This window comes from Berghia stephanieae, chromosome 9 (genome assembly GCF_034508935.2).
Source record: "Berghia stephanieae isolate SIO BIC M18660-M18661 chromosome 9, UCSD_Bste_1.3, whole genome shotgun sequence".
NCBI lineage: Eukaryota > Metazoa > Mollusca > Gastropoda > Nudibranchia > Aeolidiidae > Berghia > Berghia stephanieae.
This window is the reverse complement of record NC_088368.1, coordinates 46,071,109-46,083,608: the sequence shown is the minus strand read 5'-3', so window position 1 is coordinate 46,083,608 and position 12,500 is coordinate 46,071,109. Positions and strand designations below refer to the sequence as shown.

Genomic DNA, 12,500 nt, shown 5'->3' with positions numbered 1-12,500 from the left:
ATCCCAAAGGTATTGATGCTATGGGTTTTGATAGAATACTCACTAGTTCTGTCCCTGTTGTGGATAGGTATTGATGCTATGCATTTTGATAGAATACTCACCAATTCTATCCCTGTAATTGATGGAGATCTCATACCAAAGGTATTGATGCTATACAGTTTGATAGAATACTCACTAGTTCTGTCCCTGTTGTGGATGGGTATTGATGCTATGCATTTTGGTAGAATACTCACCCAGTCTACCCGTCAGTCCAATTTTACCAACACACAAAACTATTTGTAACCTTAAATTAATGATAGATTTTTTGGGAACGTGAGTGAGAACTAATCATCCAGCTATTTGGTGGCTTTAAAACAATTACAAAGAGCTGGGTAAAGTTAGCTTCATTCTAAGTCTAAGAATGGATATGTGACCGGTCGTTCCAAAAAGTTTTTATGTCTGGATGGCTTGATGCTGGATATTGTACAATTTAGAATGTTACCCACCCCCTCAGTCGGGGTGTAAATTGTGTCCAAAAGTGGATTCTAGGTAAACCTGAAAATTGCAGGCATGTAATATTTTGTGTCAAAGACCGTAACAAGTGTGTATGAAACGGTTCTAGACAAAACAAAAAAGAAAAATACACAAACAAAAAAAACGACCTCAAAAAATTAGTCTTCCTCCACTGGGGATTGAACCTTAGACCTTCTGGTTACTGGTAGTTGAAGTAATAGTAGTAGTAATAGTAGTAGTAGTCGTAGTGATAGTAGTAGTAGTAGTAGTAGTAGTAGTAGTAGTAGTAGCAGTAGTAGTAGTAGTAGTAGTAGTAGTAGTAGTTGTCATGGTCTCAAGTGAGTAAAGAGCTACTCGACTATGCATAAAGATCTATGTAGAATGAGGCCCCAGAATTTACTAGTTACTATAAATGAAAAACAATTAACGATTTGTTTACAATGAAATAAAAATAATGATGAAATTTAATTAAAAGAGATAAACAGTGATCGTGGCAGTTACAAATAGAGATATGAATATTTTACGTAACTTATGATAATATGTCAGGTTCATAAGTTTACGTTTCCAGGCAGTTGATGGGCTTGGATGATCTATTCCTCTGATAACAGGATTGGACTCGTAAAATTCCGCTTCCAGGCAATTGGAAAGAGGTTATAGTGTAGTACAGCGGGCTTGGGTTTGATCCTTGAAGATTATACAATCAAAGTTAAAAGCTCCGGCGTCTTAATGGTGTAGATATAATATCTACAAAGTCCCAAAAGATAAAAATCTTCCAGTATATATATAGGAATAGAGCGACTGGCCGTCCGGCATAGATTGTGGAGAGAAAGTGAGTGTAGAGTGTTAGACCTATCAGCTTTTATAATAAGTGGCTACGTGACAGAATGTAGAACGAAAAGTATTCACTAATTAGAAATTAATTCGAGGGAAGGCTATAAAAGGAAAGACGATCTAATATTAGAAGGTAAAGTTTATCTAAGCCTACCGAAATATAACTGGAGTGAGATGAATTCAGTTCTTAATAAAATAAAATTTAATAAGATAATTGTGAACAATCTTTACTGTGACACCCCCCACCCACGTTTAAAATATACTCTTTAACCATTATGGGAAAGATAGATTTTACAAACGGAAGTAAATTTACTATCATGATACTCTAGCATTAATCCATTGTTATGATTTGTGCTACAATTAAATTATTTATTAACTAGACATGGAAATGTTTATATTAACGTAGGTATATGAATGGGCGACAATAACAATGAAAGATTGTGATTACAAATCATTGTGATGAACGACATGATGGCAATGTGATTACAAATCATTGTGATAAACAATAGTGATGGTAATGAAGCATGATTTAAGTCGATGATATGAAGGTAATTTACTGAATGAAATGAATGAAAATGTAAATGGAATATTGACATTTCAATTATTAATCATAAATGAGTGAAAATTCATAACAATAATAGATAAAGAGAAGATTTCCCAAATCATGAATGGGTATGGTATATATATCCAAACAATACTCAATGTTACATTAAGTTGGGACATCATGTTCACAAATAAAATTATCGAAATTGTGCGTTCTAATTTGGCATAATTTTCGAGGTAACTAACAGTATGCATGGGAGGTTAAGTTATACCCTTCTCACGTCATTACACTAATCGAGAAAGTAGGTCGGCGTGAATATTTTCACAACCTGGTATGTGAGAGATACTGAAAGTGTAATTTTGCAAAAATAGACTCCACCTTAGTACTCTACTATTATTCATTTTGTTATTTCTTATGTACGTGAGTGGTTTATTGTCCGTTTCGACCACAAACTCTTTTAGCAGTAGATATCTGCTGAATGTCTTTAAAGCAAAGACGATGGCTAGTCCTTCACGCTCTATTACAGAGTATCGTGATTCTCTGTCCAATAATTTTCTGCTTGCATATAAGCAAGGCATTAGAGTTCCCTCATGCTCCTGTAATAGTACACCTGCGATGCCCTTATCAGACGCGTCAGTTCTTACAACAAATTCTTTTGATATGTCGGGTAATTTAAGAATTGGTTCTGAACAGAGTAATGCCTTTAATTGGTTAAAGCTATTCTGACACACTTCTGTCCAAACAATTTTGTTCGGTGACCCATTCTTTGTCAGATTTGTTAGCGGTTGTCGCGATGTGCGCGAAGTTGTAAATGTATTTCCTGTAAAAATTTAGGAGCCCAAGTACTTTGCGTACTTCTTTTTTTGTCTTAGGTGGTTGCAATTGTGCGATTTTTGTTTGTTTTTCTGTCTCGGGTGTCTGTGTCCCATGACCAACGGTATGACCGAGAAAATCAATTTTGTAAAATGCAATGCTTGTTTTTGACGGTTTTGTTGTTAAAGAATTACGTTTTAATGCTTCAAGCACTAATTCTAAGGTTGTCATGTGATCAGTCCATGAGTTTGAGAAAATACATGCGTCGTCGAAGTATGAGAGTGTAGACGGGATGTCTTTTAATAACATACGCATCATTCTTTGGAATGTCGATGCGGCTGTCGATAATCCAAATGGCATATAGTTAAATTCTAACAATCCTAATGGTGATTGAAATGCTGTGTATTTCTTACATGATTCTTTCAGTGGAATCTGCCAGTAACCTCTAGAAAGATCACATTTTGTCATGTATTTTGCTTGAGATAAGGCAGCAAATAAATTCTCTTGATTTGGTATTGGTTCTGCATCAAACACTGTTGCTTCATTTAATTTGCGAAAGTCGATACATAGCCTTATCGATCCGTCTTTCTTTTTCACTACTACTATTGGTGATGAGTATGGGCTTGAAGAATATCTAACTATTCCTGTATCTAGCATATCCTTAACTTCCTTTTCAACTTGTTCTCGTGCGTGAAATGGAATAGGATAGTTTTTCACGTTGATAGGGGTAGATGTGGTTAACTTTATGTCGTGTTCCACTAATGTTGTATGTCCGGGTGCGTCTGTAAAGACTGACTGGTACTTTTCTAATAATGACCTGATTTCTCGTTTCTGACATTCGTTTAGTTGAGGATTGATTGTGACGTCATTAATTGTACTATTTTTAGGGTTACCGTGTTGTGGGGTGTGTTGTAGTTCGACATCATCGCTGTGAGTTTCGATGATTAATCCTACATTTGCAGCTTCAACATGGTTAAATATTGGTTGTGATAATCTGTCTCTATCGAAATATTTTTTTAGCATGTTTGCATGGAATGTCTTTGTTGTGTTGTTAATTTGAATCTCGTAATTAACACCAGATCGTACTGCTAATACCTTGAATGGTCCTTTCCATGTAGCTAAAAGTTTACTCGAGTCATCGGGTAAGAGTATTAGTACTTTGTCACCAATCTCAAATTTTCTTGACTTGCTTTTGCGATCAGAGTATTCCTTGTATTTCTCTGCTTTTTTGGTGACGGATTCCTGTGCTAGCTTACACGTGTCCTCTATTCTGTCTTTCAGGTTTCTTACATATTCGTAAGCAAACATAATTTCGTTATTGTCCTCCTCATTCCCTTTACAAATGTCGGCTACTATATTGATCGGGCCGCGAGGTGATCGTCCATACATCAACTCAAATGGGGAGTAGCCTGTAGATTCTTGGGGTATTTCTCTATATGCAAATAGGATTGCTGGTAAGTATCTGTCCCAATCATCTGGTTTTTCTGCTGACACTTTTCTTAACATATTCTTTAGAGTGCCATTAAATCTTTCACAAAGACCATTTGCTTGGGGGTGGTAGGGAGTTGTGAATGAGTGTTGGATTCCCATGAGTTTCATGGTTTCATGCATCATATGTGATGTAAATTGGGGTCCATTGTCCGACAGTATCTCATTTGGTATGCCTATTCTGGTAAAAATTGTCATCAATGCTTCAGCTATGTGATCCGATGTAGTTGATTTCAATGCTATCGCTTCTGGCCACCTGGTTGCGTAATCGACTAGTGTTAGTATGTGTGTATGGTTTCTATCTGATTTTGTTAAAGGGCCTATAATGTCAATTGCAACTTTTTGAAAAACTTTTTCAATAACTGGGGTTGTCTCTAATGGCAATCTCGGTATTCTGCCTTTTGCGACTCTTCTTTGGCATGTGTCACACGATTTCACATATTCTCGGACGTCTTTAGTAATTCCAGGCCATGTGAAATTCTCGGATATTCTCTTCAATGTGGAAGAGCTCCCAAGATGTCCAGAAGTTATTGAATCGTGCGCTATTCCAAGGATTTTGTTTCTGTAAATACTCGGCGTGACCAGTTGTTTAGCTATTTTGTTTCTTTTCCTATGTAACCTGAACAGAATATCTTTTTCAATGATGTATTCAACTTTTGATTTCGTCCCTTTGTTTGCGATATTGAAATATGAAGTTAAAGTCGGGTCCTTTTTCTGTTCTTCAATGAACCTGTTCCTGTCAAATTGTTGTGGTTCTAGAGAAATAGTCATTGGATTCTCTGTTGTCTTAGTCATCTTTCTTGTTTCTGCTAGACAAGCTGTTTCTTGGGTTAATGACCATTCTTTTACATCTGTTGGGTTGTCTTTAAGACCTTTTATATTGCCAACAATAACATCAGCGACGGGGTTGGGAAGTATACAGCATTCCACTATTCCTGTATAGTATGGGGTTTCTATGTACACGTTAGCTGTTTCAAAGGTTTCGACTGTGCCACTGAATGTGATGCATTGTACCGTTTTTCCAGTTTTGTCTTCGTCATTGATCAAAGATGCTTTTATTCCTACTGTACTGCATCCTGTGTCTCTCAATATTTTGCAATCAGTTCCATTAGCTTTGCCTTCACAAAAAAATAGCGATCCTGATTTGTGAGTTTGTGTTAAAAGTGACATACCTTTCACGCAATACACATTTATATTTTCTCCTGACATTATTCGTGTCTGATTATTTACACTGGTTTGGAGTGATGCATTTGCAGTTTCTTTCGGATATCCCACGATTTTGTAACATTTGTCTGCTGTGTGGCCTTTCATTCCACAATATTGACATTTAATTATAGGTTTGTTGGTTTTCTTATACTCAGTATTATTGTCAGTGCTATTTCTTGTTTTGTTTTGATAGGGTCGGCTATGGTCTCTATTGAACTGTTTGTTCCATGGTTTGTTACTATGATCATCTTGTTTCACTTGCGTGTTCCGAGTGATTGATCGGTTCGTTCTATTTGAGTACTGAACTTTAGGTGTACCTGGACTCTGAGCAGCGGCAGCGTAGTATGGTTCCTTCAATGTTCTGCTAAGGGGTGTCAATGGATGTGCGCTGTTAAAGTTTTCTGCGTAGATTTTTAATTTGTCCAAGTTTTCTGGCTTTCTCTCTTTAAAGAATGCGACTAAATCTGGGTTGCAAGCTTGATAGATTCGATTCTTCAGCGTGAGATAGTAAAGGCCTACAAAGTCGTCTTGTTTTACGTTTGCCAACTCAAGCCACCGATTTAGAAATTGAGTAATTCGGTTCACGAATGTATTAAAGTCTTCTCCACTTTCCGGTTTTGCAGTGTGAAACCTTTCCTGGTAACCATCTTCCGTTAATCTAAATCTTTTTAGTAGAGCGTCTTTAATTTTACCATAGTCATCTGCATCTTCAGTTGTTAAGGTATAGAAAACTTTTAGCGGTTCTCTCGGATAAGCAGTTAATCAAGGCTGTGGCCCATTTGCTTTCTGGCCAACGATAACCTTTAGCCTGAACTTCGAATCGGTGTAAGAAGGATTCTAGACAGTCTGAGCGTTCATCGTATGTTGGCATGCGTGGAAGTTTCACGAAAAATTCATCACTATTATTATGTTTTCTTTCATGACCGGTTTTTGTTTTTTCAATTTCCAGCATCATTTGGGTCCTTTTGGTTTTCTTCTTCTGCTAAAGCTATTTGTCTTTTTAGTTCCCTTTCTTGGACTCTTTCTTCTCGTTCTTCTCTACGTATTCTTTCTTCGTGTTCTTTTCTTCTCTACGAATTCTTTCTTCGTGTTCTTTTTCTTCTCTACGAATTCTTTCTTCATTTTCTTCTCTACGAATTCTTTCTTCGTGTTCTTTTTCTTCTTTACGAATTCTTTCTTCATTTTCTTCTCTACGAATTCTTTCTTCATGTTCTTTTTCTTCTTTACGAATTCTTTCTTCATTTTCTTTTTCTTCTTTTACTTTCTCTTCGCACCATGAAAATATTCTTTCCTGGGGTATTTCTAAGTCCTTTGCGAGACTTAAGTATCTTTTATATGCTTCCATGTTGCAATAAATTAGTTACGATGTTTTATATATATTATATTGACAGGATACTGTTACTGACTGTTTTATTTATTTACACTTACTGGAATGAACTGTTCTATTTTTAGAAATCTCTCTCTCTTATTTCAACTTATTATGTATGTTGAATTTGATGCCTTTTATCGTTATATCTTATAAAGCAATGTGTCAATACAATGCGGAGTTATGACTTGAGTCCATAACAATGTGTCAATCGCGTGTACTCTAAACTATGTTACTACGAAAAATGTATCACCAATGTGTGTGACTCGTCGTTAGTTTGTGTACAATTATTCGCAATGACGCTAATATACTAGAGTGTGATAACAATAATAGGATGCCAAAATAATCCCAAGTTATCTATCACTAAATATAACACGACGGCTAGTAGACTCCTTTTATTATTATTTAGTTTTTAAAGACTCACTTTTCAGAACATAATATATAAGTGGTTTTCGGTAACAGTAATATGCCAAAAATGCATTTAAAACAAATCACTATGCAAAACAAATCACGATGTCTATAGTTACTATGTGATGCCCAACTCATGTAAAAGAGAATAATGAAGGATATATTTACCAACTCAGTTCGTGGCTGGGACCTCTCTCTTGTTCAATGGTTGTTCAACAATTGTAATTAGGCATTGAAGAGTGTTTAACAGTGATGTCTGAAATACAAAACAATAAAATATCGTAAGATTTACAATAGTTATAAAATGTGTTCACAACACTGAGTGATTGGATGATAGGTGAATGAATCGTTATGGAATGTAAACATATTGAAAACAATTCATGAATGAGGAAAACAACAAAATGAAATGAGTGATATAATAACAAAGTGGACAAGGAATGAATGAATGAATGAAAAACTGAGTGAATAAATGAATGAATGAATGGATAATGTATGAATGAAAGAATGAAGGGAGGAATAAATGTATGAATGATTGGATAAATGAGTGAATAAACGAATGAATGGATGAATGAATGAATGAATGAATGAATGAATGAATGAATAAATGAATGAACAATGAATGAATGAATGATTTATAAATGAATAAATGGATGAAGGAATGAATCAATAAAATGCTATTCAATTTGAATGAAGAAATGAAAAAAAAAATTAATCCTGTAAATAGGGAGTTCAATTAAAATATGATCAAGTGGGGCAATTAAGAGTTTTACAATTTAAACTTTAAAGTTAGATGAAATAGATATATGTAACTAAATAAATTCAATTCTTTATATGTGTCCCCTCCAAAATGTCATGGTCTCAAGTGAGTAAAGAGCTACTCGACTATGCATAAAGATCTATGTAGAATGAGGCCCCAGAATTTACTAGTTACTATAAATGAAAAACAATTAACGATTTGTTTACAATGAAATAAAAATAATGATGAAATTTAATTAAAAGAGATAAACAGTGATCGTGGCAGTTACAAATAGAGATATGAATATTTTACGTAACTTATGATAATATGTCAGGTTCATAAGTTTACGTTTCCAGGCAGTTGATGGGCTTGGATGATCTATTCCTCTGATAACAGGATTGGACTCGTAAAATTCCGCTTCCAGGCAATTGGAAAGAGGTTATAGTGTAGTACAGCGGGCTTGGTTTGATCCTTGAAGATTATACAATCAAAGTTAAAAGCTCCGGCGTCTTAATGGTGTAGATATAATATCTACAAAGTCCCAAAAGATAAAAATCTTCCAGTATATATATAGGAATAGAGCGACTGGCCGTCCGGCATAGATTGTGGAGAGAAAGTGAGTGTAGAGTGTTAGACCTATCAGCTTTTATAATAAGTGGCTACGTGACAGAATGTAGAACGAAAAGTATTCACTAATTAGAAATTAATTCGAGGGAAGGCTATAAAAGGAAAGACGATCTAATATTAGAAGGTAAAGTTTATCTAAGCCTACCGAAATATAACTGGAGTGAGATGAATTCAGTTCTTAATAAAATAAAATTTAATAAGATAATTGTGAACAATCTTTACTGTGACAGTAGTAGTAGTAGTAGTAGTAGTAGTAATAGTAGTAGTAGTAGTAGTAGTAATAGTAGTAGTAGTAGTAGTAGTAGTAGTAGTAGTAGTAGTAGTAGTAGTAGTAGTAGTAGTAGTAGTAGTAGTAGTAATAGTAGTAGTAGTAGTAGTAATAATGATAGGAGTAGTAATAGTAGTAGTAGTAGTAGTAGTAGTAGTAGTGGTAGAAGTAATAATGATAGGAGTAGTGGTAGTAGTAGTAGTAGTAGTAGTAGTAGTAGTAGTAGTAGTAGTAGTAGTAGTAGTAGTAGTAGTAGTAGTAGTAGTAGTAGTAGTGGTAGAAGTAATAATGATAGGAGTAGTAGTAGTAGTAGTAGTAGCAGCACAGTAACATCAGCAGCGATAATAGTACATTGTGTTATTCCATACCATTTATTTATTTCTAAATTCCCAGCATCCCAAGTATCTCCTATCCGACAAAGATTATCTAAACAGCAAGGGTGTCTTAGACCGGAAATACGTCATTGGAGCTAACAACAACGAGGCTGCTTACATCATAGATTTCTTGTACGCCATTTTTGGATCAGGTAAGTTTCATTGTTGGACTGGAATGGAGTTGTGGTGGTTGTTATTTGTGATGATGATATGATGATGATGATGTTGATGATGATGATAACAACGATTATAATGATGATATTTCAGAATTGCCACCACAATATTTCGATGAGAGGTTGATAGAGAAAAATGACAAGGCCGTCGTCAATGAGTTCTTTGGACTTCCTGTGACCTCTGACCTGGTCAGCTACGTGGATCTCATGTACAACTACCCTAAGGACGACCGAGGGAGGGCAACTGTACAGGTATGCCGGACGTGCCCATATATACAGGTCTGATTATCCAACTCATGTATGGGCTTGATCTAACATTGTCATATCGGGCAATGTTTTACATGAGTTTGTGAGTTTTTCAATGAGGTCAGAATATTTAGGGCTATCAGACCTGCAAAGAAATACTGGAGCTTTGAGCTTTTTATAAAGCAATATCCACTAAACGTGCTAATGGCGCTTTTACAAGGGGTCCCTGACCAACAGCAACACGTAACATGTAGAACAAAACATGATGCCTGTCAGGCGATATTACAATTTTTCGGACAGAGACAACACTGTTAATGGCCAGGTATTCATTTTACACCTGAGTACGGTGAGGGAATGTGAGTAAAGAGTCTTTTCCAAGGATTCAATTATGTGCCAAGCAAGGCTCAAAACCAGGACCTTCCGATTCGAAAGCGAGTGTCATACCACAAGACCACATAGCCACACAAATACACGTTGGTTTGACTGTATTTTCTTTACAATCACAAGGCTGGTATCGTAAGAATATGAAAATGTTAATGTTAAATAAGTCCTTACTCTCTACAACTAGGGGACTTTCTCGAAGTCGCATGAAGTATTAAGATGGAGATCTAGAACTAGAAGGAATGAGGTGAGTAGGAAATTGCCAGAAGACAACAGAGAATAAAAACTTTGCAGCCGCGATGGGGGCTCGAACCTGCGACCTTACTGGTACGACAACTCCGCCTGGCCGGGGAGATTGTGACTCTAACGTATGAGCTATCCACACCGCCCCCCCCCCCCAATAAAAAAATAATTCTAGACCAAGGACAGTGTAGATGGGTGAACAGTGGGTGTCTATATTATATTATATGTAATTATTCACAATAAAACGGTACGGAATTAGGGTGACAGGGGAGAAGAAGAATATATTTGTTTGTCTGTGTGAGTGTGTGTGTGTGTGTGTGTGAAGGAGTGAGTAAAGGAAACAGAGAGAGAGAGAGAGAGTTTAGTAGGTATGAGAGATATATTTTTATATGTTTAGTTTTGTTAAACTTTTTGAAATATAAGCTTCAATTTATCAAACAAAGACAGATATTGTGGATGTTTCGGGTTTCCCCTTTATCATCAAAACACAATTAATGGAACATAAGGACGAATGAGTCTCGTGAATTCACCTTAACTACGCCATTCACACGTCTCTCATTCATCCTTTGTGTTTTATTCATCGTGTGTTGTTGATAAAACCCAAAACATCCACAGTATCCGTCTTCGTTTAGTAAATTGAAGCTTACATTTCAATATTTATCCTTATTTTTTTCAAGATATCTTAGCGTCTCTTGGTTATTTTGAGGTTGAGATCAAAACGAGGGTCTGCTGCAAGTTCATGGATGTCAATCACCCTTTGGTAATTGTGCTGAGAAATCTGCTATTGAAGCTATGGGTTATTTTGGTGATTGTGTCAGGAAGGTCCCAAGATTCACAGGCATGCGTAACGGAGTAACACACACCTGATGGTTAGAGTCTGAATATCATTAACCCTCTCCTTACCGGTCATTTTCTGGATTATCCCCAAATCTTCACACACAACAAATACAAAAATAGATTTCTTTCACTCAAACACACAATCTGTTAGTTCTTGCTTTACATATTTTTTCTACCAAACGAGTTCTTCAACACAGTGTTAAATATACTTGAACTATAGCAAACATTTTTGTCCAAATATTACGATGTACAAAATAGATTAGAATGAGAAAAATATTGGCTGCATCGTAACAAATGTGAGGATTTTTGTATGGGTGGTAAGCAGGGGGTTAATCTTGGTAGATGATTTTCCCACCATAAGTGGTGGACGTAGTAGAAAGTAGACTTGGCTACATTCATTTTCCCACCATAAGTGGTGGACGTAGTAGAAAGTAGACTTGGCTACATTCATTTTCCCACCATAAGTGGTGGACGTAGTAGAAAGTAGACTTGGCTACATTCATTTTCCCACCATAAGTGGTGGACGTAGTAGAAAGTAGACTTGGCTACATTCATTTTCCCACCATAAGTGGTGGACGTAGTAGAAAGTAGACTTGGCTACATTCATTTTCCCACCATAAGTGGTGGACGTAGTAGAAAGTAGACTTGGCTACATTCATTTTCCCACCATAAGTGGTGGACGTAGTAGAAAGTAGACTTGGCTACATTCATTTTCCCACCATAAGTGGTGGACGTAGTAGAAAGTAGACTTGGCTACATTCTTTTTCCCACCATAAGTGGTGGACGTAGTAGAAAGTAGACTTGGCTACATTCATTTTCCCACCATAAGTGGTGGACGTAGTAAAAAGTAGACTTGGCTACATTCATTTTCCCACCATAAGTGGTGGACGTAGTAGAAAGTAGACTTGGGTACATTCATTTTCCCACCATAAGTGGTGGACGTAGTAGAAAGTAGACTTGGCTACATTCATTTTCCCACCATAAGTGGTGGACGTAGTAGAAAGTAGACTTGGCTACATTCATTTTCCCACCATAAGTGGTGGACGTAGTAGAAAGTAGACTTGGCTACATTCATTTTCCCACCATAAGTGGTGGACGTAGTAGAAAGTAGACTTGGCTACATTCATTTTCCCACCATAAGTGGTGGACGTAGTAGAAAGTAGACTTGGCTACATTCATTTTCCCACCATAAGTGGTGGACGTAGTAGAAAGTAGACTTGGCTACATTCATTCTATGTTTTACGTCAACTGTATTATGTTGGTAGATGATTTTCCCACCATAAGTGGTGGACGTAGTAGAAAGTAGACTTGGCTACATTCATTTTCCCACCATAAGTGGTGGACGTAGTAGAAAGTAGACTTGGCTACATTCATTCTATGTTTTACGTCAACTGTATTATGTTGGTAGATGATTTTCCCACCATAAGTGGTGGACGTAGTAGAAAGTAGACTTGGCTACATTCATTT

At 36.4% G+C, this 12,500-nt stretch overlaps 1 protein-coding gene across 3 annotated transcripts in view; it reads left to right on the top strand.

Annotated features, from left to right (window-relative positions):
* The window catches only part of LOC144979414 (carboxylesterase 1C-like), a 29,834-nt gene that overhangs the window by 12,931 nt on the left and 4,403 nt on the right, over positions 1-12,500 (top strand). For 2 of the 3 annotated variants that reach the window (XR_013646692.1, XR_013646691.1), the window contains exons 6-7: positions 9,173-9,305; positions 9,421-9,555. Coding sequence is in view for 1 of the 3 variants with exons in the window: in XM_078926059.1 (XP_078782185.1) it covers positions 9,534-9,578 (45 nt within the window). In the remaining 2 variants the exon portion in view is untranslated. Of the gene's footprint in view, positions 1-9,172; positions 9,306-9,420; positions 9,579-12,500 lie in introns of those variants that run through there. The other variant, XM_078926059.1, reaches the window with a different exon arrangement.